This window comes from Siniperca chuatsi, linkage group LG17, assembly GCF_020085105.1.
Source record: "Siniperca chuatsi isolate FFG_IHB_CAS linkage group LG17, ASM2008510v1, whole genome shotgun sequence".
In the NCBI taxonomy this organism is placed as follows: Eukaryota; Metazoa; Chordata; class Actinopteri; order Centrarchiformes; family Sinipercidae; genus Siniperca; species Siniperca chuatsi.
The window spans coordinates 8,318,417-8,345,297 of record NC_058058.1 but is presented as its reverse complement, the minus strand read 5'-3'; the positions used below and the strand labels follow the sequence as shown (position 1 = coordinate 8,345,297).

General features: G+C 40.5%; 1 protein-coding gene across 4 annotated transcripts; it reads right to left on the bottom strand.

Annotated features, from left to right (window-relative positions):
• Window positions 1–34: 34 nt before the first annotated feature.
• On the bottom strand, window positions 35–25,819 carry ago4 (argonaute RISC component 4). 4 transcript variants are annotated; one of them, XM_044172985.1, is made up of 19 exons: window positions 25,608–25,819; window positions 17,046–17,220; window positions 16,643–16,763; window positions 15,656–15,837; window positions 15,036–15,172; window positions 13,658–13,792; window positions 12,677–12,764; window positions 12,317–12,464; window positions 12,034–12,153; window positions 11,572–11,733; window positions 8,708–8,856; window positions 7,954–8,138; window positions 7,615–7,774; window positions 7,060–7,231; window positions 6,626–6,769; window positions 6,196–6,330; window positions 6,007–6,108; window positions 4,739–4,938; window positions 35–4,188 (listed from the first exon to the last, which is right to left on the bottom strand). In XM_044172985.1, the coding sequence occupies exons 1-19, from the start codon at window positions 25,624–25,626 to the stop codon at window positions 4,080–4,082; spliced, it is 2,643 nt and encodes an 880-aa protein (XP_044028920.1). In that variant the 5' UTR covers window positions 25,627–25,819; the 3' UTR covers window positions 35–4,079. The 4 variants fall into 4 exon arrangements, with proteins under 4 accessions (XP_044028920.1, XP_044028921.1, XP_044028923.1 ...); XM_044172986.1 differs by having other exon boundaries at window positions 8,708–8,841; window positions 25,608–25,818; XM_044172988.1 differs by having other exon boundaries at window positions 11,605–11,733; window positions 25,608–25,818.
• Window positions 25,820–26,881: the final 1,062 nt, after the last annotated feature.

Below are 26,881 nucleotides of genomic sequence, written 5' to 3'. Positions count from 1 at the left end.
TGCCATCTGTCATAAATGACGAGAACAAACCAGCTATGTTTATAGGCATAAAATACCAATTTATTACTTTGCACATTAACACAAGAATTCCCTGCAGGCTAAAAAAGAAAAAAAAAAAGAAAAAAGTTTTTGAACATGTCACATAATAGCAATAACAGCGAGTGAATGGTCCTCTGCTGGGGGCGGAGCTACAACATGCCTCGCCCCAGAAAGGGCTCAGTTCATTCATAGAATTGGAATGTTCCATTCACGGAATTGGAATGTTCCAATTCTATGATTCTATTGCTATTAGACAATCACACACAGCTTCAGAGACCACTAGCAGAAAAAAAAGAAAAAAGAAACAGAGCATAGCTATAACAAACCCCAAAATAAGGAACCAAAAATGGGAAATAAAAACACACAATACACAATGTCAAATTACAAATCCATTAAGATATAACAATATATCAAAGTGAGAGGAATTTAAAAATAATTCATGCTCTCTTTCTATCGGGGCACAGAAAGAATTAATCTTTTTTTAAAAAGGTTAAAAAGAGGTAATCCTGCTCCGTTGATGCCATGGGGACCCCTTCACAAAGAGGAAGTGCATTTGTGAGGGGTCAGCAGAGTTGCCATGGAGACAGGAGAGACCCCACTAAGAGGTGTGGCCACAGGTACAAACCAGGAACAAGGAGACCAAATGGATGCTCGCTACAGTAACCTGGCAAAGAGGAGAGGGGTTCGGTCTTTAACGGGTCCACGTTTGAAGAAAGTACCTCGTTTGAATTTGAACACGACGCAAAGAGCTGGCCCCCTCGCCTCAAAAAACAGCTTGTACCTCCCAAATTATTGACATTTGTGTAGGAATCTTTAAAATGCATCTTAAAAGAGATTGGACAAATATTGCTAGCCTAAAACAGTCCCACTAAATTGATAAACATTTACCCACAAAAAAACGCTTATATTTTTTTCTTTCTCATAATAAATATGATTCGAAAAAGGTTTTTTTCTTTTTTAAAAAGGGCAATACTCTGGCATGCAGGCGAGCAAAGTCTACATTTTGTTACTTTAAAGAAAATTGTCTAAAGCCTACTTAACTATTTCACCAAATGCACATTCCCACTGATTGATACAAGCAAATCAAATAAACTAAAAGTAAAAAAAATAAAAAAGTACAGACAATTGCGAGAGTAGACCAACAACCACAATGAGTAGAATTATAGCTTTGTTTTTCCACATTTGAAAACTAGAACTGGGTTAATATTGCTTTGCAATGTCATGTTACAAACAGGGAGTGATCATTTATCTGACTGGAGTTTAATGATCAAAAATTCTGAAGGATATAAAACATCAAATCATACCCCATTAGAGATGCCAGATGAATATTCAATCACAGCCCTCTTGGCTTGGTAAAACTAGTGCACGTTTTAAAAACTGATCTGCCCCCTTTAAAACAAAGAGTAAAACTTATTGCATGCAATGCCTGGACAACACCCTCCCAATCCCCCCCACCACTAGGCCTCCTCATTTCCCGCTTCTCTGCACCTAGCCGATGCCAACGCCCACGCCTTCAACAGGCAGGTGCTCAAACTCATTCATAGTAAACCTGCTGCTTTACGGGTGGTTTATTACAAAAGGGCTTTCACTGAGCTGTCCCCCCCTGATGAGGCGTGCACGTCGACCGTTTCTCCAAACCCTCCTGTCCTACATCTTTATCCAATCGCAACACCAGGGGGCACCACTTGTGTAACTGTCACCACAGCACCTCACTGATGTCACTACGGTTTCCATGGTAACAGTTTGCTGAGTGTTTGTACAGGGGGTCCAAGGGCAGTGCTTATGCTTATTGTCAATTCATTTAATGCAGTGTTAAAAATGCATAAAAATATGAAACAAACACCGTCAAATAGCAGAGACTTTAAGATGGGTATACTTCAAATACACACAGAATAATAGAAACCTTTTTTTAAAAAGTAAAAAATTTAACTCATTGCCTATCGCAAACCGCTTTAACAAATCCTTCAGCCTAGGTTCACTCTGATTACAATCCCTGATTGTCTCCATCTGTCTGATCAAAACCAACCGATACCAGCTGAGCGATGTACACAGCGGCAGATCTGTTTTACTAGTCGGAGTGCTACACAATACCTCAAATCTGCCGCAAAATTTTACTCACATCAGAACCTACAGACGAAGCATGAATTCATCCATCCTGGGGCCTACTTCTTCTCATCATTAACCTGAATGCTACAAAAAAAAAAAGGCCAACCCAAAGCTCTACCCCTTAACCTGCAGCTCAACAACTGAAGTCTATTCCTGAAGTCGCACTAGTAACTATATAACTGGCTTTGCTGCCAACCTTAAAATTTCATCACAATATTAACAACATTGACAACAACGATAACAACAACAACAACATCAATGGTAAACTACTAATTCTAAACAACAGTTTTTCAGATAACCACAAAACATCTTATATTAAACTTTTACAAATCTGCTTTGTTGATTCGTATGTATAAATGCATAAAGGTAAGAGAGATTGAGAGTGCCCTCTGTTGCTTGCCTAGCGTCCCGGGTCAGTGCAATGAATTGGCCAGTATTAGCAAAGGAGACCTCAAAAAACTACGTTGGTTTCCGGCTCTTCAAACTACTACAAAAAGAAAAAAGAAAAGCAACGTCCAGCAGTGTCATCATATAATCTTTCAGATAATCAGGTCCAAAGAAAAATAACACCCTGCTTTTCACACAGAAAGCAAGGCTGATAAGACCATACTCTGTGTTTAATGCCTTCAGCCATTCAACAGGTCCCAATGCTGAGCCAGTCACAGGCCAGACCACGGTTACTACTGCTACACGTCAGACCTGACTTCACTTACTACTTGAAATGGATCAAGTTACTTTTCCTTGGATTCAATGGTGTTTTGAGGCACAAAGGAGCAGCTGGCTCCCAAAGGTGCAAATCCCACCCATCTTGCACTAGCAGAATGCTAACAGACGTCCAAATGTAATTCAAAGCATTTCAATTAACAAGTGACCCAGGACTGCTACAAATACCCACAGCAGCCTCGATGAGGCCTGTTTAAGTCATATGTCTCAAAGTTGCTCTATAGATGTAAATATATGCTTATATGTACTGTATGTGTGAATATAAAAACAAATCTGAGGCATTTACAGCAGTTATCTCCTTGATTTCCCTTTACAATTCAGTGGCCTGCCATGAAACACACATGCACACACAAACACACTCTCATACAGCAGTACATGTATATACAGAGATGCTCACACACACACACACACACACACACACACACACACACACACACAGACTTGCGTATTCGCTAAGATGGGAGTAAAGTAGTAATGGGCATGACACCCAGGTCACCTCGCTTGTAAAAGACCGTAAAGGAGAAAAGTTAAAACACACGCTCATAAAAAGGAAAAATATATATATATTTATATATATATATATATATATATCATTCTCAAAAGGTCGACTCCCCTCCATCTCTTTTCCTGTAGAGTTCCCTCCCCACCACCCAATAAACCCAAGACCTTGTGACAGATTTTGCCCAAAGGGGCTTTGAGGTAAAAGTAGATAAGAGTCCTGCTTAGCTGGGAGAGCTAAAGAGCTGTGCTGACACAGATTGTGTCAATCCACTCCCTTGCTCAGTGTATCTTACAAAACACAAGAGTGCAGACATTCAAATAGAAAAAACGAACTCAAAATAATGGCTCAACTTGTAGTATGTGTGTGTATGGTTTTGTTTTTGTTATTTCGTTTTTTTCTTTTGTGCACTGGAATCCCTCAAGGTTCGCAGTGCTGGATTGCTGGTTTGAAAGGCGGCTCGATTGGGAACGCTGGTTGGAAATTGTTCCTTGAAACAAAAACCTGCTGGGCATAGGGACACAGCAGATTCCCCCATCCAAGAGCCGCTTTGGTGCAGATTCAGAAAATGTAGAGTGAGTGTGAAGAGAAAGAGACAGACTACAAGGAGAAAGAGATGAAGTTGGAGAAGAAGAGAGAGACTGGCAAATAAGAGATAAAAAGACAGAAAGAAAGCGAATCCGCAGGTGGACTGGCTGACGTGCTCGCTAGCTCAGGCGAAGTACATGGTGTGCTGGGTATCATAGTGGATCTGAACTGCCTTGGCCAATGCCTGGGGGTCCCGGCCGTTACTCTGGCCCGACACGTGGCTGCCTTCAGCACTGCAAGACAGAAAAAAGGTAGGGTTTACGTTGACTGTCAGGAATATCACATCACAAAAATGCAGGAAATAGAGAGTACAGGGATGAAAACAAGAACCAGGAGCGGTGTTCTGGTAGGTAAGTGGTTGAGTCTCTTGCTTCTGGAAACACATGGCCCTCTACTGGCCTAGGGTCAATCCAGAGAGCTTTCTCTCCAGTCTCATTGATTATGCACATATTTTTGACATTATTCTTTTTGTTTCTGCAAAGCACTTTATAACATTTGTTTTAAAAAGTGATAGACAGGATGATATCTACAACATACACAACCAAACCACCCCCCCTTGTTGCATGTCATGCCCCTCTCTCTCTCCTCTAGTTTTCTGTCTGCCTCTCTACTGTAATCTTTCCAATGAAGTAACAATTGCCAAAAACATCATTTTAACTAACTATCGATTCGGGCCAGTGACAGATGCGTTATCCCTCTGGGTTTGATCTAGCTCCGGCACAGCCAGATATGAGCTAATTATCTTTCTTGAACTGGAACCACAGATATCCAGGGCTGCCTCACCTGTCATGGTCTTTGTCCACCAGGTGATAGCGGGCTCGGAAAGCCACTAGCCTGGCGTAGTAGGCTGGTGCTGGGATGGAGACGGAGCGCGTGCAGCGGACATAGGTGTGGCACAGCTGGTAGGTGAGGAGCTGCAGTTCATCGGCAGTGAAACAGTTGTCATCCCACAGGACGTGGTAGTGGGAGGGACGACTGGTTCCCTGAGGGAAGACGGAACATAACATGTTATGTCAATACTTTGCTGATTATTTCATGTAATGTGCACTATATTTACTTGGTGATACAAAAAACCTGAGCTTTTCATTTTTTAGCATTAGACCCCCACTGTGGTTCTTCTCAGATACAGTACATAATTAAATGTTTTAATTCACTCTCTTCAGAACACCACACTAGCTAAATACACTGCTCTCAAAACTCAAACAATTGTATGAAGATTGTGAGCAGGTACAATGGTTTGCACCCTATAATAGCTTACTCATTGGCAAAACTGACAAACCTGCCACAGGCATGTTTGTTGGTCTTAACTATACCTGCCAACACTTCCATTTTTCCCATATTTCAAGGCCATCTCTCTGCTACCTCCCGTTTTGTTGTTTCTCTCGGGAAACGACCGTAATTTGCATGGACCTCAAACTCTATTATGAATACACGGATCCAAGTCTTAGATGTTTGTCTGACGTCACCCAAGTTGCCAGATCGTCTATGAAACACATCTACACACACACACACACACACACACACACACACACACACACACACACACACAATCCATACACTACATCCAATTTCTAATTTTGAAACCTAAATGTTGGCAGGTATGGTCTTAATTTCTATTTGTATACAGAATTCTTGTTTGTTCTTATGTTTATAGAAGTGCAGCATCAGGCTCACCAGTAAGTGAGCTAAGACAGAGCAGTTCTCCTGACCAATTGAAGAGCAAGAAGCACTAACCACTGCAAGTGTCTGTTTCCACTTTTTACATCTTCTAAATTTACAGGGGAGAAGTGTTTTATACTGAAAAGATAGTTTGTGGGCAGTGTATCACTTTAAATAACAGCCAAACCATCTGATGGGTCAAGCATCCAAATCATGCCGTTTATTGTCATTAAGCATCATTACCGTGGTAACCACAGAGCAAAATTGCCATACCCGTAAAGACAATTTCCACTGAAACACACACCATTTCAAAACTGCAAAAGAGACTTGGAGAACTGGAGTGATCTGGACACAATGCAAAGTTGACATGTGTATGAGCGTGTATCCCTCACCTGAATCCCAGCATGGCTGCACAGGTAAAAGTCGAATTCGGACGGGTGTGTGATGGTGCTGTCCACTGTGGTACCTGCTGGGACGTTACCGCTCTTCCCAACCTGCAAGGGTTGATCAATTAGATTATAGTTAAAGACTGTACAATAGAAAACAATTCAATACCCCACATTGTAGTAGAGTGAACTGACCCTCTCAGCTTTGTCAGAGCAGAAAAGACGAGTGTGGTGACGTTTCTGAACCACAATGTAGGTAATGCCCGGCCTGTAATCCTCCTCCAGACTGATACAGGCCTTCCTGATGGCTATCAGCTCTGGCCACGCTACCTGAAAATACAAAAAGACACACATATTTGAAAGGTATCCTATGCAACATGTCTTGATATAGTACAACTGCATATAATTTTTCTGTGTTTATTTCATATTTTAATTTATTCTGATGGCATTTGGTTTGCGGCCATTTTGGACTGAAGCGGCGTGTCATCTTTAAAATTAAGGTTTTGACAACCTCCTCTCATAATGAATCACAGCTGCCATTCCTGCCTAGTAATGGCAAAAATAAGCTCAAGATAAGCATGAAAATAAAAGAGTAAAACTCTGCCAAATACTGCTAATCTCTCACCTGTTTCATTTGTCCCTCAGACACGCCGCCACGATAATAGATGATTCGTGTAGGCTTGAAGCGTGTGGACTTGTAAAACTGGATGAGAAGCTCCCGCACCATGTTGGTCAAGTCTTGGATTACCTCCTGACTGAAGAGCTGCTCCTAAAGAGAAAATAACAACTGATTTAGACTCAAAAAGAAGGAGGGAACTTAAAAATTCTATCAGACTTCAATGGGAGCGATATATCCATAAACAGTCTAAAACTGACATCTGGTAATATTATATATTGCAGACTGGATCATGCCAAAGTGATGCATTGAAACGTGGATATAAACAGACTGGCATTAAAAAGGAATTTCTCAATTAATACGAGTACAAATTAACAGTTTATCAAATGGTGTGAAAACCCAAATGTCACTTTCACTAATAAGTACACATAGAATGTTGTTACCTGGGACATGTCTTGTCGAGACGTCTGGACTCGCACCGTGGCGCAGTAACGGCTGGGGTGGCCGTCCATGCTGCCCACCACCGCCGCGATGGAAGGTTTCTTCCCATCACCTGCTGGAGGATGTGTGACATCCGCACCCAGGAAGATGACAGGTTGCTGGAACACAGAGGGCCTGAACCACGAACAGGACACACAAAAGAAAGAAAAGAGACTTTGCATCACAGCCTGCACATCATATTTCTTCTTCATCTTCTAAAATAAAGGACAGTGCGACTATGAAGAAAATTATGCGCGATAAAAAGATCCAAATATCATTATACAAAGTTAAAAAGATTCTCAGAATTTAAGAACCAGACGAAAAAAATGCCAAGAACAGCAAAATTTATATGAAAATTATGCAGATTTTTACTACAACTTGGGTTGCTCTTTACCACATGATTACCGGGGGCTATTTGTATTGAGAAAGCATCTGACCAGTCTACAACATTCAAAGTCAAGAAGCATTCCACACTCCCATCTGGACTGCAAAGAAGAAATTACAAAATCCATGCTGACCTCTGATGAGGCACCAGGACGTTGTTGATGCCTCCCAGCTTGGCGTTGATCTTGAGGCACAGGTTGGAGAGGGTCTGAGGAGATGTCTTCACTACGTTCTTCACCTGCACACACTGGGTTGCCATGCCGAGGAGAGTATCACCCACCCGCTTTACCTCAGCTGTGGACGAAAACAGATGACCAATATCAATCTCACAAAAATTTACCTGTAGAATCAAAACATTTAAAGTTGAATTCCTACATATGTGACCCTCTCCCTTTGTTCTACCCTCATACCTAAAAAGCTATTACCTTTTCCTCATTCACTAAGAAGCTAAATTATGAATTTCAATTTCTTACCATAGACTGGTGTTTTACCAGGCAGGATGACCACAATCAGCTGCAGACCTACGTAAGACATCTTGAGGTGTTTGAACATGGGCTCCACACTGTCAGCTCCTTGGGCGTATTTACAGAAACATGGCTGGCCTTGAATGGGCATCCCAGCATCCTTGGAGATCTTTCGAAGCTGGTCAGTGAAGCTCCTATTGAAAAGCATTAAATGCTCATCAGAAATTAGCAGTATAAGCATAGGCACACAACATCTAATATAATTCAATGTACCAGGGAGAAATAGATTTACTAAATGTTTGCAAGACCATTATAACTGCAGGTACACTAGCGGCTTTGTGAGACTGTGCTTAGCATTTAGCTCAAAGCAATGATGTGCTGAGGGGTACATGAATGCCATGACAATCCATTCAATAGTTTCATTTCATAGTTTCATTTCACTCAAAACCACAAATGTCAACCTCATGGTGGTGCTAGAGGAAAAGTCAAGGGATCACCAAAGTCATTATGATACATCATCTGACAACCATGAATGTTAGTACAAAATTTTGTGCCAATACATCGAATGCTTGTTGGAAGATTATTTAGTCGGGACCAAAGTGGTGGAGCGGCTGACCAACAGACATTGCCATCCATAGAGTCACGCTGCTAGCATGGCCTAAAAGAAAACAATCAGCATTTGCATTCACTTCCCCTTCCCAGGTACATTTCTGGGACAAGCCTCATTATAAAGCCAAACACAACAGCTGATGCCATGACTCACTTGAGCAGGTCCTCCCGACACTGTTTCTGTGGAGCGAAGCAGGCTACAGCCCAGACCTTGATCTCAATGCCAGCGTAGAACTGCTTCCCTCTCATGTCCCACACGCCCTGGTTGGGCGTGGCAACGGTTTTATTCTGTGGAGAGAGTCCCTACTCTCTTAGTCAACCCCCCGGTTGGATGAACCAATACAAAAGGTACTACAGCCCAGCCCATGTTTTGATTTTCCTACCATATACAGACAAACACAATGCATTCAATGCCCACCCAGCTGGCCTACAGACATCGTACATTGTTAGCTAGACTTGACAGATCAAAATATTCTTCGCACACTGAAAGGCTTCAAAGTGGTTTTATACATTCATACCAATTTTTTCTGTATAATGATATTCTGTGTATGGTATACGGTCCATAAAGTATTAATCTGCACAAGGCATACACAGTCTATGCTAAGCATTGTGAGATACATTTTGGAGAGAAATGCTCAGTTTTTTTTTTTATTGAACATAAATATTCTGGTTTTATAGCTTGCCATATCAGGATATCTGACATGAACAGCGAACAAAAGCAGTGTATCTATTCAAAGACACATCATTAGGTGAGTGCTCCGACTTCAAGTGAGGTTGTGAATACAAATTCAAAGGGCAGTGGCTTTCAATTATGTTAACAAGATTTGCCAGAGGCCATTAAGAGCTTTTATTCTCCAAAACAAGTGACCACAATGAACTACTTGAGAGTGGTATGCCAAGAAAAGTCAAGAGCTTCTCCATCTCATTATAAAAAAATCTTCAACATGATCAAAGTTTCAGGATTTAAAACTACCTGATAAATGATCGCAGGTTGTCATCAATAATATAAAAACTTCAGTGTTACACAGGAAATAGACTGCTGCTTTTCCCATCTCACATGTTGCACATACAGTCACTTTGGGGAGTATTCATTTTTGTTTCTGTGAATATTTTGATGCAATTGTATGTCCACCAACATTAGCATGCCATTTTAAAATGAAAGGCGAGTGTATTTCATTCATACCAAGTAATCACAGAAATGGGAAAAGCTTTCAGTCCACATGTAAGGGCATTTCACTGGAAGCCGATTAGACTCGATATCCCAGCAGGCAAGTGGCCAAGCCAGAAAGAGAGTGTTTTGATAGGATCTTGGCTAAATTAACCAACGTATAGTTCAGGCAGCCAATAAAGGGATTTAAGCTTGGCACTGGTACATAAGAGCATTTTCTTCTGCTGTAATTCTGTGAAGAACAATTGTAAATGAAGCAGAGAGTATAAAGGGGAAAGCTGGCTCATGCACTGAACCAATTTCCCCACAGGGATCATTCAAGTTTCACCTTATCTTAGCAGAATCAATGAATGCAGCCTCAGAATGGGGTGTTATATTCCAGCACCTGTAGTATTTATAATAACCTTTTCATTTTCAGATGGAAGATTAAGTCACATTCACTCCACAGGCTTTAAAAGTGAATTTTTCAGACAGGTTTTACGTTAATGCTGGGTGGCTACGAGTCTTATCCTCCTCCTATTGGCAGCACATCCATTCTTACCCCCTTACACACAATCCTTGAATCCCAATTCAGCCTCTCACGCCTGACAACCAGGCAGTAATGTAGGAGTAAGGGCTATTTCTGTAAATAAATAAAAATAAAGAAATGCTCCCAGTTGTGTCTTATGTTGACAAGTTGGATGCAAATGATTGCCTTTCAGATCCATACAGGTCTGTTCAAAAATGTTTACTTTTATCTTCTGCATGCACCATCCAATCAGATCTCTCTAAATGGCTGATTTGAGATTCAGTGGGTGAATCTCAGCAGTCTACAGTGACTTGCTCCTCATCTCCATTCCTCCACTTACACAGAACTACTGAATGCAATAGGTGAAATAGTATCATCTACATGCACCATAATATTTACATACTTAGAAGTTGTGTCAGTGAAGGCAATGAGAATTTAAAGAGATGCACTTAACAGACTACAGAGATGCACCACAGGATTATAACACAGGACAAGTTCCAGGTCTTACAGGTCTGCATATATTTAAGTTGAATACTGTATCTAGTCACCACCTGAATTAATAGCAGCAGTTAAACTTGCAGGACCAATTAATCGACTGGTTCATATACAATATATAGAGTTGCAAAATAGAGGAGCTGCTGGTTCTGTAGGTATTTATCATTATTCTGTATTCCCATTTGAAATGTTTCTTTTAATTTTACTCAACATAGAAACATGGGACTGTCGGGATGATGTAACAATCCTATAGTTTATGTTATGGCCACCGGTTTTAATTATTACAACTTTCTTTCTAAGAAACTTTCTAAGAGTCCTAGTTAACTTCTCACCTATCATTTTTATGTACACTGGCCTGTACTTGCAACTTCTTTTTAAAGCAACCAGATTTTTTCTAACACAGTTGTTCATCTTTTGTACTGATGATTCAACTGGGGAATTTGATGTCCATATAAGCCGTAGAAGTGCTGTCTATGGAGAAAATGAATGGGACTTTTCTTCCAGAAAAAAAAATGGCACCAGAAATAGCCCCTCACACTTTGCAACTCTATACCATTTAGAGAAAAAAACATAAGCTCAAATAGTAGCTATTTTTTAACAAAGTATTTCAATATTCATCACTCACATTTGCTCAGAAATCCACTGTTCAATCAATGAGTGACAAAGTGTAGCCTATTCAATTGTCAAAAATCAAATCAAATTATAAAATCGCTCACCCTTCCGATGAGTGACCTCTGCAAACCTGGATCTTCCCCCATGCCCCAGCATTCTCTCTGTGATGCCCCCCACCCTGTGCGTTCCCAGTCAGGCTTGCGCCCCCAGAGTGTAGCCCTTTCCCAGTACTCACCCTGCCACAGTCCCTCCCTGTGTCTGTACTCACCCGGCCCCCATACTGCAGCATGGGTGCTGGGAGAACACGTCCTGTCACTTCTGTCATGTCATTGTGCACCACAATGCCAAATTCCTTCAGATAAGGGTCCGGGCCCCCGACCATGCTGTTACTTTTGACCTGGGAAAGAAGGAGAAAGTAAAGGGAAGGCGTTGGAGGATGGTTGCAGGTGAAGAAATCAGAATTGTAAAGAAAAGAATGAGACAAAAATGGTATTGAGGAATGAGAAATAACTAACATAAAAAAGTTGTAATGATGAGTTGTATTTGTATCATCGAATTCTCTCTTGTTCAGCATTTAAGTAAGTTCATATATGTGGCTACAACTAGAAAACTACTAGTCCTTAGAGAAAAACAAACCAAATGCCAGCAGTTGGAGTTGCTTTTCTTACTCCCACCCCAAGAGGGAAACAGCACTCACCAGTCTGCTGATCTCTTCCTGTCTGTCGGGGGCCGAGCGAGCTGTAGCTTTGATCATGGTGGATGTCTGGTTGTCTGTCAGTTTCTTGATACAGCGCTGGCCTGCTACTATGTTACAGACCTACAGAACAGGAAGAAACATTCCATTAATTAAACAAAATCAATCAGATAAGAGCAACAACAGCAGGAAAGTAAAAAGGGAGAATGTTACCATTGGGGAAGAAAGGCATTTTTGTCTAAACTAAAATAATGAGATTTAAGCATCAAAACAGCCTCTTTCTCACCTCTAGGGGAAGGTAGGTGTGCTTCTGTTCCTGCCCTACTTGCAGGCACGGTAAATGTGGATACTTGAGCTGCAGATTGTACTTCTGTTTGAAATACTGAGCTACTGTGCACTCCATGGCTTGGCCGTTCTCAAGCTGTAAGGGGAACCTGTGAATCAATGGAAAATGTGGACAAAGTACGCAGAAGTCCACGAGTATGTAAAACAAAAAGACAAAAAAGGAAAATGTGACCAAAGTTGCATTAATTGTCTATTTACAAGGTCTTATAATGTTATATAATGACTTGTTGGTACAGTGGACAACACATACAATGATGATCTTGCTGACATGAGAGTGAGTGAGTGTAGGAATGGCACTTACGTTTGGTGGCTGGCAGGTCGGCGAGTTACATTGCACACACGGTACTTCCTCTTCATTTGACCACAGTGTGTGACCTCAACTTTCAAGCCTGTTTAAAGACATACAAGAAAGAATGATTACAGAATCATGTGAAGAAGCAGTACCATTTAACCACAAACTGCAATTTGAAATATTTTGATATCATTAAATTTTATTCGGTTGGAATTGTACTCTTCTGTTCCTCTTCTAGTCATTTTCAGGCCATGATAAAGATTAAAATGCTGACAAGGCAGCCAATTGTCAACAGGGTGTTTCAGCTCTTTGCAGTTTCCCTTTACACATTTGTCACAACTTGGCTCAGAACACAAACCAAAAAGGAGAATGGAGAGCTTACAAGCGTCTGCCCAAGAAATTATGCACACTTTCTGGTTCAAAATGACATCAAAGTTAAAAAAATGCCAACAGCTCCTGCAAGGTTATTTGGTGGTTCTTTGTGTATGTACATTAACAGAAGTCAAGACACACAGACTGGAGCTGACTGGAAGAGCACTGCATTAAAAAAATAATAATAATCTGAGTTATGAATAAAAGCACAGCTTTATTCAGGAGATATTTTATGAATACTTGTGTGAATCTCATGGACATATTTTCTGATTTGAGACTGCCTAGTTTCTGTTCAAAGGCAGAAACACAATCTTTACCCTGAGGTTAAGAGCAAGTGTTCAGCATTGGCATAGGTTAAGCAGTATGTACTGCATGTGTAGTGGGTATACAGCTTGATTATGTGTCAGGAGTGGGTGCACCTACTTTAGTTCATACACACTGCATAAAAAACAAACATGCATGTGCCTTGCAGGCGCACACCTTACTGTAATCTCTGTGGTGAATTTGATCCACAGTGAGTCACAGACCTTGTGTATATAATGTCTATATGTCTGTTAATGCTAGCCCTCCTTTCCTTGTTGGTAAATGTCAGCATATTGTGTGTGCACTGTTGCTCACCTCTTATTTCCTTGGTGAATTTGACACGCTGCGAGTCTGTCAGAGGTTTGGTCTGTTCGTTGATGTTCTGTATATCTAGCACCTCGCACATGAACTCTATCACAGGCTGAGCGCGGTAGAAAGCTGTGGCTGACACTGAGGGGTAGAACAGATATGACAATATTCACCAAGTCAGTCCCATAAATCAATAACAACAAGCAAGCCAATGACTCCATGACACTGTAGATCACAGGCAGAGTCTGGCCAAACTGTACAATTGGGGAAGTAACAAAGGGAGCGTTAAAGCACCTTCTTGCAGACTAAATGAACGTCCTGATCTCATCAGCAGTGGCTATGAACTGCTAAATATCTTTCCACAAAAATGACTTGGTCTCCTCAATATGACAGAGTGGATATAAACAAACATACTATCAAGTAAGCAAACCATCTCAGTCCAGTTAACACATCAGGACCTGTGTTTATAAAGTATTTTATTACAATAAGTCCTTGTCTTACTCCTACAGAAAAACACAGTGTTCTTGGTCTTGGTGTTAAGATGACATCTCAACTACCCCTTCATTCTCAACAGATTCAGGAACTGCTTTAGTGCCTAAATGACTTGTGAAATACTGAGTTTTACAATTTCAACTGACTTAACTGGTGTTGAGATCAGATTATTATTTTTTTTAAATAAAATAAAAAATATTTAGGGGATGCATTGTTGGGGGCATGTTTCAGGTGTAAAAGAAACAATGGATTACAATCCGGGAGGATATATTTGTGTAATAGATATGAGTTTAAAGGCTTATCAGATGCCATAACACTGTATGGTATATAATATTATAGTACAAGGGTGGGATTTGACAACTCTGGAAAGTTATCACAGCTATGATCAACAATCAACAATTGCGAGGCTAATAGCTCTGTCACAGAAAACTAAATTTTAGGCTCTGGATGTCCTGATTACACCTCCTTAGTTGAGATGTAGCTGAATTGCATTCAAGTACCTGTCTGTTTCCCTTATGTATGTAACCATGTGGACCATAAAAGGCGGTAGATATGTTTAGTGGTAAATTTGTAAACATCTGTTACACTCTAGGCATAGAAGGAAGCAGTAGCTGATGGTGGGAAAAAACAGAAATTTGGTGGGGGGTTTTCACACAATCAATTGCTGATCATCAGTGATTGTGTGCATACAAATACATTCAATCTTGCTGGGTAGAGCATTAAGAAATGATAACATTCTTTATAACAGTCAGTTAACACCCACATCATTAATTTCAGCCTGATACAGAATACTGTACAACAGGTATAGTCATATATCAATTATAACAAATGAATGTAGTCAAAGCAAATTTAAAATCACAGCTAAAACCGATTACCTCCACTCAGGTCTTACCATCGATGTTGAGCATCATGTTCCACATGGCAGGACGGACAGACTGATGGAAACCAAACCACACCTCCCTGCCTCCACCCAGAGGATGGTAATAACCCTCCGGAGGGGAGAAAAACGAACGCCCTACAGGGGTATACCTGTGTACAAAGAACACAGAAGATGAATAATGGACAAAATTCAAAATTAGTCAGTTTATTATGTCAAATATTTGGGTTCAACAGCTAAAAGTAAATATTTTTATGGACACATACACAAAACACAGCTGTAACTCAAACTACATTTTTGTCTCTGAATCAGATTAGACAGCATAAGCAAAGGAGAACCACTTGAGACTAATTTTATGTTTGCTATGACACAAACATGAGATGGACCCTGCGGTTTAGTTGTTACAGTGTTGTGCACAAAAGCTGCTGTTGGGTAATCAATTCCATGAAAATGTATCTAAAGCAAGGCACCAAACAGCAATTATATTGTGTAATATGATTTGATCAGGATGACACAGGACAGCAGGAAATTAAGTAATACAGACAAAAGATGAAAAACAATAATTCTGTCAACAGATGTGCAGAAGATATGGGATGGTGTGTTTGTGAAAAGACTGAGGGGATGAGTGTCAGTACCTCATGGAAGGCAGATGCCGTGTGATGACATCCAGAGCCTGAACGGAGTCTTCAGGAACCTCGTTAAGGTGACCCGAAAGGGCTTCCAGCAGCATCTGAAGACTGACCACAGACACCCACTGCAAAGACACCTTGAACGTCTGATCTTTCCCCTCACCCGGCAGAGTCACCTCCAGGTCCACCTAAGGATGGAGAGAGAGAGGAGGACAGGACACAGAGGGAGGGGAAAAAGACAAAGAGAGCGACAGAAACAAAAGATGAGCGGAGGGAAATGGATTGCAGAACAGGTGACGGGAAGAGATAGGCAATAAATACCCAAGGGCAAAGTAGTAGTTTTTGCCATGCATGCAGATTTTTTTTTTTTTTTTTTTTTTTTTAAACAAAAGGAAGGTTTTTCCATTTTAATCTGCTAAAGTAAACAAGGAAACTAGTATTGTTTTCTGTATTCATTATTAAATGTTATTGCTTGATTGTAAACCTCTTATTCCCAGGCATAACAGACCAAACGCAGACAACGTGATTTCACATTTAACAGTTCCAATTAAATTTAGTCACACACACACTTTCTGTCAAATATCAATACTCACTGTAAGGTTCTCTCTACAATGCAATATTATTATTATTTGAAAAATAACTTCAATGGAGGATCAAAAATGATTTAAAATGCCTGACAGCAAAATTATTTTTGCACAGAATGCAACAAACAGAACAGGTAAAGAAATGTAAGATCATTCAAGTGACTGGGGTTCTAGCTTCCATTAGAGGTCTTATTCAAACAGACCTCCGAAGACACACTGTATAGTACTGGTCTCACAATCCTGGTCTAGATTTTCCAGGCTGATCCAGCAGGCAACCTTCCACTTACACTCAACCTAATCCACTAAACCTTTTACATACCTGCCACCTCCCGCCTAAAATACAAACAAATCACTGGGTTTAGGTTATTTCTCCCTTTGTGAACAAGGGTAAAATGTTTGAAGTACCTACCCTGTCTCTCCCAATTGGCAGTGGATGTGCTGTGTACATGTTCCTCTTCCCGTCGTAGCCAGGTTGTCGGTCTCCAAAGATCTGCATCTTGAAGTGCCGCACCATGGTGTCCACCACTTCCCTAGACGACAGGGGTAACAGGATGGTAAGCAAAAAAACACAGGCAGGCCAGTAACTTATTAAAATATTTATATAAGTTTCATACTGCAATAAAACAAAATGATTATTTTTCTCATTTCCCCATTTACTAGTATCTAAAACTTCTTGTCCCTAGGAGACAAGTTTCTCCTTGGACAGTCTGTGGTTATAATAGCTACAATAGCTAGCAATTGGTATTTCAAAGACAAAACCTCCACTGAAAAAAAATTGTGCATTTTCTGCTGAAACCTGTCAGTAGATTTACCTGTTGACCCTTCGAGGCCGTTTCTCAGGCTTGATGTCAATATCATAGTGATAGACATCAATCTTGGGAATCTGCACCTGGAAGTGGTTGGCCAGGAGCCGGATGGGTTTCCCCACTGTGCCGAGGCCGGGACGCCGCGGAGGCTGAAACAGAGAGGGAGGAGGGGCGGGCGGGCCTGGAGAGAGCAGAGAGAAAAGTTATTGTACAGAATTATGCCATAATAGTTACTTACGTATTGATTTTACAGATGGCAATTGTGAATTACCACCATCTTAGAGTTAACAAGGGCTTTTACTGACATTTGTGACACTAGTAGTCACTACTTTGCATAATAATCATTAACTTTCTTCATTTTAAATGTTGAATTATTACAATATTAGTCAATTTCATCCTCTCAGTCTTGAAATAAATGCATGGATTCCACGCCAAAAAATAATTAAGCTTCAATTATTATATTTTGAATGTGAACAAAAGGTGGCGACAGCGAGAGCGTGTGGGCTTATCTTTGCATTAAATGTCAAATTTTGAAGATAAATGTGCGTGGCATAACGCCAAGCTTGTTGCAAGCTATCTCATCAGTGACCCCTGCTTGAATGCACTGAAATGGCCTCAGAGACCCACATACACACTTTGATTGATCCGTAACTCTGGGCTATGACCTACATGGGTCAACAAGGGGCTGGCGAAACAATGACCTCCAATTATCTTTCAGCCCGCCCCCAGCTCCACCCAGACAGACAGGGCGCCCACCCCTCACACCGAGACAAAGACCGAGCTCCTCTCAGACAGACAGCAGCAGGGCCATATGGAGGGGTGCCACACAGAGAGTCTGAGATTACCGTTACACACAGTGCACGCCACACACATGCATCTCACTCACATACACATTACATACAGTATCTGCACATGCATGTACAGAGGTATCAAACACAATAGTGTAGTGTAGTGCCTGTGAGTCTTAAATTGTAGCATAACAAGCTGCAGGAAACAGAGGAAACAATGTCTTGAGCCCTTAAGTCGTCAGTTTAAAAACAGCACAGATACATGCTCAAGACCTCATGCCTGAAACTCTTAATGACAAATCTATCTCACACACCAACACTACTCATTGACATGGAAGGAGAGTGGAGGCACTGTGATGCCTGCTCTCTCTGTCAAAATCTTACTTGATCTGTTGTTTTGGCCTGCCATGCATCACTCTGTACAAGAGCGTCTGCAAAATGCTCGCGGATACACATACAGTACTGATCTTTGCTCTGAATTTAGTTGAGACAAAAGACAAAAGCACACAAAAGATTGAGAGCATACTCAAAAGGCAAAATATGTATATATAAAACGAAGTTAAAATAATTTGGTGGTATTGAAGGAGGTTGGAGGAGGCTGCTTAATGCTTTTGTCAACTGACAGCTAAGGGACTGCGGGGGTCCTCTTGAACTCCATGCACCCACACGCTCCAGTTAGCAAGTGAAGCGCGAGAGCACGGACAATCGGGACCCTCCCCATCCCTTCCTGAAAACACGCATCCTAACAGGCCCTCATCTAGCTTGGGCCCCAAATCACCTCCCCTGTTCCCTACTACCCACTCCTCCTCCATCATCATACAAATAATCAAGCTAATGGTTTATAACATCATTCAGCTTTTCTACATCATTATGTTTATGATACAGTCTCAAATAAGAAGTTATCTGATGCATATTTGCTTTACTTTGTCACGATTTATTAAAATCATCATCTGATGATTCACTCTACTTTGTCCTACTGGCCTTGTTACTGATGGCAACAAAAGGTGTACCAAGTGGTCTACGCTATTCTGCAAGCTCAACATTGTGTGTATAATTCTATATTATGGATCACAAGCACACTAAAGCATTTCAAGTGCATTGCAATTCAATAGTAAATCAAGTGCATGCATTTGTGCATACATTTTGGAGCGTTGTGTTAACGTTGTACGGAAGGCTTTACATGCAGGAAAATGTGTTTATATAACCATTTGTCCTCTGTTGTATGTATATGGGGGTGGACAAAAAAAAAAACAACTGAATAACACGCAGTTTAATACAACACCACAACGGCAAACTATGACCACAAAAATTACCATACAGTCGCGTCAAAACCTCTTTCCTCCAACCTTTCACAAGGCTAATACATATTGCAAGGCTACTGGGTTCTGCAAGTTAAATATAAGACTTATTCAGACCTGTTTAATACCACATAGAATGCAATTTAGTTCCCATTTCATGATCATACTAGGGCGGCAACTAACTATTTTTTTTAAATCGACTAATCTGACCATTATTTTTTGATGAATCGTTTAGTCTATGAAATCTGTTTGACCAACAGGCCAAAACCCTAAAAATATTCAGTTTACAAAAGGATATAAAAATTAGACAAAAAGTAACAAATCCCCACACTGGACAAGCAGAAACCAGAGAAAGTTTGATATTTTTCCTCAAAAAAAAAAAAAAAAGAACTTTTAATTCCAGTTTATGGATTAAACATTTCTGAAAATCGACTACTTGATTAATCGACTAATCTAGTTCTAGTTCATACCATCCAAAGTATCAAAGTATGATGGAAAGTCAGTAAAGACGATATGGCCTAGAATGGATTTATTAAGCAGCCTGCAATCAGTAACAAAAAGATTTTATAAGTAACATTACTGCCTACGCCAGGCAAGAGAAACTATTTAAAAAAGGTGGGGTATGCGATTCTGTAGAAATCCAATACCATGACAAATACCATGATATAGAGCGAACAACAACACAGCAAGCAATGTAACTAACGTTAGCTAGGTTGTCGGTTAGCAAACTGTCGCTACAGTCGCCGCTGCGAAGCTAACAGCCAGAGAGGACGAGACGGTTTCCCAGAGCAGCACACCAGCTCCAGACAGCGATACTCACAACTCTCCTGCTACTATAGCTAACATCACAACAACATCTTGGCAAACTAGAGAGTAAGCTGAATGTCTGTGGGCAAGTCATTGAATGTTACCTGACACACAAATCATGCCTGGAATAGTGTTGTGTGGCTCGGTCCGAGCCACTTTGTTTGTTTCCCATTTACAGAACCAGGGCTGTGTACAAACAGTTTTTTTTCAGTGCACACACAGAACAGACAGCAAGCGGACCGTGAGCAGATATTCGCTGAATTAGATAAATTGTATTGGATTAGAATCCCAAACCCTACCTTTAAGACTTTGGGAAATTGCATTTAAGACATTTTATTACCTTCTAAGGCCTTTTGGAGGAAAAAAAATTCAACATTTTAGAACTTTTCAAGACCTGCAGATACCCAGTGTATTCAATGACATTGAACATGGGTTACTATTTATTTCTGCTCGCTAGGTGCATGAACAGGTACTACAGAAAGAGTTTTACTCTATATGTGAGTGGCGCAGTGAGTCTTCCTCTTCCACTTTCACCAAAAACAGAGCTGTACCTATATATAGCCTCCTCAGCTGCCACACTACTACACTTAGAAATGTGTGTCTCAAAATGAAATGCCTGAACCCATCTTTCCTCCACAACCAGTCTACTTACTACAGTCAACACCACGAACCCCAACTGTAAGGTTATAAAATAGTTTGTCTTCAACTAACAATTGTTTTCATTATCGATTAATCTGCCAATTATTTTCTCGATTAGTGGACTCATTGTTCAGTCTATAAAATGTCCGAAAATAAATATAAACATTGCCCTTAAGCCCAAGTTGATGTCTTCCCAAACTCAAAGATATTCTGTTTACTATCACATAAGAAAGAAAAGCAACAAATTCTCACAACTGAGAAGCAGGAGCTAGGAAGTGTTTGGCTGAAATGATTAACTTGTTTATCAAAACAGTTGCCAATTCATTTTCTGCCAATTAACTAGTAGATAAAAAACTTCAGCTTTAAAATGAGTTTCTAACTTGTACCATCTAATTGATTGGGTTAGTTGTTTTTCCTTCATTCAGCACCGTCTCAAGTTAGTTTATATGCATAAACAAAATGGCAACAAGTGAAAATGGCAACTGATACAAATACATGCAGCTGATAAAACTTCAAGATACCAAATATAGGGCTGCAACTAAGGATTATTTTAATTAATGATTAATCTGCTGATTATTTTGATGATTCGTTTCTGAAACCTCAAATAATTGTGAAAAACTGCCAATCACAAGCCCAAGGTGACTTCTTCAAATGTCCTGTTTTGTTCAACCAGCAGTCCAAAAACCTCAAGATATTCAGTTTTCAATGATATATGACAAAGAAAAGCAGCAACTCCTCCCATGTGAGAAGCTAAAACCAGAGAATTAGGCATTTTTTAAAATATTTTTGCTTGGAAAATTAATAATTTTTCTGTCCGTCAACTACTCAGTTAATCTTTTCAGCTGTAACCAAGTGACATCAAAACAAAAGCAACAAGCAAGGTGGGTATGTTGCATGTAAATAAGAAACTAGAGTTAACACTTGCGGTAGATGTAGGGTCACTTCAGTATATTGTACTGCCGCTACAATGAGGAAACAAAAACCTACTTGGCCTGAATTCATGTAAATGAGGATATTTTAGTGTCCCAACATGGACAAGACTATCATGGGGAAAAGATGGGCACAGGCAACAGTTTCTAATATGATAAAATTCAGGAGAAACATCACATGGCCACCCAGGCCATCGAACATTAGAGTACGACTCAATCAGAAATGAAAGCTACAAATATGAAGAACATTACGTCCATCACAAGACACCCTCTTTTAAATGATTTCTTGTCTGAATGTCCTTTTTCATGTGCATGAATGTCACAAGCATATTTTGATGTTCATTAGTCTAGTCTTGATAAAAATGTACATTTCTTATGTCACTTGTGTGTTTTATACATCCCTTTAGCAGCCTTGTCATGCATTAATCGAGAGTTGACAATCTGAACAAGTCTGTCAATCCTTTTTTTTTTGGGAACAGAATAACTTAGAAGTAAAACATTTTAAATAGAGCTAGATGTCACATAAAGAGAGTCTACAGACTTGTCAAAGGTTGCATTTAGGCCTCGATTTAAACAACCCATGAAGCAAGCTTCCTCCATAATTCTATGCTTCTGCGCCAAGTGAGACAGAGCTGCATCTACTTTGAGTCACAGAGGAAGTGAAATTAGCTTTTCATGATGCAGAAAAAGACAAATGCACTGGAAGCCAACAAGTCTTTCTGCTCCTTATGTAGTCAGAGTGCGTCTTTTAGCTTGGATCCAAATTGACAATGAGCATGTTCAAGGCGCAATACAAACACGGTACAAAAGATTATTGCCTGCCTGTCCTACTACGCTGATTTTTCTCTTCACTGATCTAATGTTTAAAAACGATTATCTTGTGTGCAGTATGAGTATACTCACATTTTCTGAGAGGGGTTGGCTACTCCTGTGCTGTAGAGCCTACTAATGCTATGTGTGTCCCTGGTAACCACAGTGTGATCAAGCAGAGAGACAGCTGGGCTTAAGCTAAGCATGAGGATGATGGCTTGGCCTGCTGATGAGTCAGAGACTAACAGCAGTGAACAAGGAGCGCACTGACACCCACACCTGCAAATCACCTGGATTAAAAGGTACAACACTGGACTGTGGAAAAGGCAGAGGTACTGAGAAAGACCTTTCACAAGGAGGAAGTATCCACTCCTGAGTGCAAAGTTTAATTCTTAGCTGTTGCTTCAGGAGCAACTGATTTTGACTTTTAACTGGCGAGTTCAGAGTCTAGGGGTGTGCCCCTGTGCTTGATAATGCAATATTCCAACTTGTTGACGCAATGACATCATACCATTAGGCACAGCAACAACAAGTATGGCTGAAAGCAAAAGTAACACTGCTACCGGCTCCAGGGTGGAGTTAGTTCCAGAAAGGGGAGCGACTTCATTAGTGTGAAAGTGGTTTGGTTACAAGAGATCTGATGTACAAGAAACCACGGTAATATGTATGAAATGCAAGAAGACAGTAACAACAAAAGGGGGCAGTATAACAAACTTATTTCACCACCGCAAGCAGAAGCACCTAGTTGAGTACGAGGAGAGCCAAAAACCCCGCGAGAAGAGCTCAGCAGCTACTGTGAGCTCTAAACCAAAAATATTTTTCAGTATTTTGTCACATCATCAAGAATATCATTATCGCAGAAATATCCTGAAATATCATGATATTATTTTAGAGCCATATCGCCCACCCCTAGTTCAGACACCAAGCAATATTTGTTATTCACATAAATTTCACCTCTGCGGTGTTCATTGACCACAAATTTTCCCGACTGGCAGTACAGCTGCTGAAGTAACACATATCCCCAGTCTGTGTGTAATAGCTCATACTGAGATCATCATCAAACATTCCCACATTTTACTGGGAAAAGTAGTTGTTTCACTTTTTTGCCTCCAGGCTTTTGCCTTGAATGAAGTGGAGTCATTTTTCAGGATGATCATGAATTTCTCGCTTAAGTTGAAACATTTTCAAGTTGAGTAGTCTCATCTTTGTCTCAGTTCACACCACCTAGAGTGAATTGCTGTCTGTCTGTCTCTATTTACAACTTTCCTGTGACAATCTGCACATTTGTGAGAATTGCTTCAGTTTGTATCTGAGCATCACAGTTGCACCTCACAAATTTGGAAACAATAAAAAATAAAAAACAGATTAAACCAGCTGCTTTGTGAAGACACCTCAGGCCTACAGAACATCATTACACACAACCTTTGGGGGGCCCTGCTTAAAGAATCCCAGCCACACTGAAGCAAAGGCCAAAAAGAGCATGTTTCAAAAGAAATCCCCTACAACTGAACCAGAGGAGGCTCACAAACGCACTTTTCTAATTAAAATTTGCAATGTGAACATTTTGTTCTCAAGAGGGGCAGTCTATGCAGGGTTGGATATATAGGTAGTTTGTCTATTGGCTTTAAAAAAATGCTGCTGCTACTTGGCTGATTGAAGAACTGAAACTGTGATGTGTCAATGTAATGTTGTCAAAGTGTAGATCACTTAATACAACTGTTGATTACGTTAGCTTAACTTGTTTTGCGCACACAAGACTCTTACAAAGATGCATCCTATTATAGGCCAATGAGTGTAAAAGGTCTGACATTGGTACTGGACACAAAAAAAACCATATTGCTGTATCCCCATTTATCATTACTAATGTGAGTAAATAACGTCTGTGATGGCGAACCTGCACCCACACTCCACTTTGCAAGGTAAACATTCATTATATACAAGTCCTCCCTGAAAAATGTTGTTGGCTGGTGGAAATCCTACAACTACCGAGTGAATTTTGCAATATAGCAGCTGCTGTTATCATGGATAAAGACTTGATGGCTTGCACTGATTGTGTGTGACAATGAGGTTACCCTGGCTCACACACCTGTGGATGGTTGTGCAATATTGTTGTCTCTAAACACTCCCCTCAGACAGCACCATGCATCTGCTTAACATTTATTTCAATACTGCTGCTGAGCAAATATCCTCCTTAAATAATGCATCTAGGTTTTCCTAATGCCACCACATTTCTTCTAGAGTATGTGGCCAGTGTGTGTGAACATTGAGCGATTCAACAAAAATAAACAACTGCTTCACTCTCGCAAAAAAAAAAAAATTATTTGCTCTGCAAGCTGCATTCAATTCCTCGTATCTAAAGGGCGCATTTCGCAAACGAAATGAAGAACTGTGTGACTCTGTAGGAAAAAAAATGAAGTAAACACATTTTGCATGTTGTGACAATACAAATGCACTGTATCGCTGGGTGTACAGGTGTGTGGCTGATTTCCCTCCGCATGCTTTATGGTTAGATCGCTGCAAAATAAGTGCCTTTGTTATCATATAGGAGATGAATATTATGGAACTGGCCTGCAGATATGATCGATAAAAGCGCCATCCAAGGCTGCTGTGCTCTCACAGACGCATAAAACCAGTAAAATACGAGTCAAAAAATACGCACGTCTGCTCATTTAACGCCAGTAACATGTGTTTTATTGATATTTATTTTGATTTCCACCCATCGCTGTCATGTTGGACGAGGGCAGCCCGAAGAGACGCACTGTTCCTGATGGCGATGGTACAAATTTAGATGGTTTAACAGAGAAGGAGATTTGATACAGGTAGGATATTTTGTCAAATTTCGACAGGATCGCGCGGTCTCATTTAGAAATTAAGTCGTAGTTACGTGCCCAAAAAAGAAACACATCGTTAACAAACATCAACGTAAACACACCACGACGCGGAAGGAAGAAGGAAGGAAGGTCCCAGTTAAATCCCCACTCACACAATGCCAGCACCGACACGACGAGCTGTGCGTGCTTCAGATAAATAAAACCGCGCAGACATTGCTGGATAACCGATAAAAAACACCGACCCTCCGCGTACAGACAAGAAACGTGGCTTCCACTCGGTGTAAATAAACTCACACACACGTATACACAGAGACACGGGCTGGGCCTCGGTTTGTTTTCCCCTCAGCGCGTCGAGGCCTCGCTGCAGCCGCGGCCCCCAGTGAAGTGAAGCGACGCATTTGCGCACACGCGCCCCACACACTGCTCGCGCTCCCCACTCGTTTTCTGTTTTCTTAAAAATTCTTACCGGGTCCGAGCGCTTCCATGGCCGAGGCCTCTCTCTCCGTCTCTGTCCCGGCCTGGCGGCTCCGTACCGACGCTGAAATTGGGGGCGGTATCGCGAAGCTTAAAGTGGCTAATTTAAGAAAAGGGAATATAGATAGATGCGTGTATGACTGCTGACTGGACTGACTGACTGACTGAGCTGAGCTACCGCTGCTGCTGCTGGTTCTGAGGATTTGTAAGTGCGCATGCGCCAGTTGGAAGCCTAGGAGCCCGCTGTGCGCATGCGTAATTTGCTGTACCGCACTGATAGATCAAACTTTAATGATCCAAACTCAGTGGGGGGGCGGGACTGGGAAGTTGCAGGACAGTAACAGGATACAGTAAAACTCGTAAATAAATGTTATAATTTAAGACAAGAAAATATCATAAGGTGGGAATGTAAATACACACAAGTTACATGAGGCAACAACAGGTGAAGTAAAGCATATGAATTAATAAATAGTTTGGAGAAAAGCAGTAGTAAAGCAAGCACTACAATTAGTGGTGGAAAGTAAAGTACATTTACTCAAATACTGTATACAGTATACTGTATTTTAATCTTGGGATGCACATGTACTGCACTCAAGTACAGTTGGTACTAGAGTACAATTAATTAAATGAAAAATTACTCAAGTAATTGAAAAGATAAATTATGATGTATTATTATAGATTTAGCTACCTAGCAGTATAGGCTAACTAAAACCTACCTTAGCCAGCTGCAACATTAAAGTGATGCTTTCACAATGGATCGATACCTATAATCCAATAATATACAGTAATATATATTATTCTGAAATAGGCCATTCTCCATAATGACTCATTTCACTTTTGGTAGCTTAAGTATATTTTGATGTACTTTTACCAGGCATTTACGTATAGTAAAGTAAAAGTAAGTACAATTTTGAATGCTTACTTGTAACAGACTATTTATACACTGTGGCATTACTGCTTTTACTGAAGTAAAAGATCAGAGTATTTATTTTACCACTGAATCAGATGCAAGCAACCATCTGTAGAAAATGTCCATAGTACCACTTGTAAAATATTTTCATAATACTGCTCTATCCTGCATTTTGCACACACTTTATATCCTGCACTTGCTTATTGCACTTCTGGTTAGACCTAAACTGCATTTCGTTGCCTTGTACTTGTACATGTGTAATGACAATAAAGCTGAATCTAATCTAACACAAATACTCCATTACAAGTAAATGTCCTGCATTCAAAATCTTAGTTAGGTAAAAGTACATCAGTATT

Bases quoted from the DNA above. Each gene is read 5' to 3' on its own strand.
- ago4 (XM_044172985.1), bottom strand. The intron at 13,793-15,035 runs GTAAGACCTGAG...TCTACCCCTCAG, and splicing joins CATGATGCTCAACATCGATG to TGTCAGCCACAGCTTTCTAC. The intron at 7,775-7,953 runs GTAAGAAATTGA...TTTCGTCCACAG, and splicing joins TGGTAAAACACCAGTCTATG to CTGAGGTAAAGCGGGTGGGT.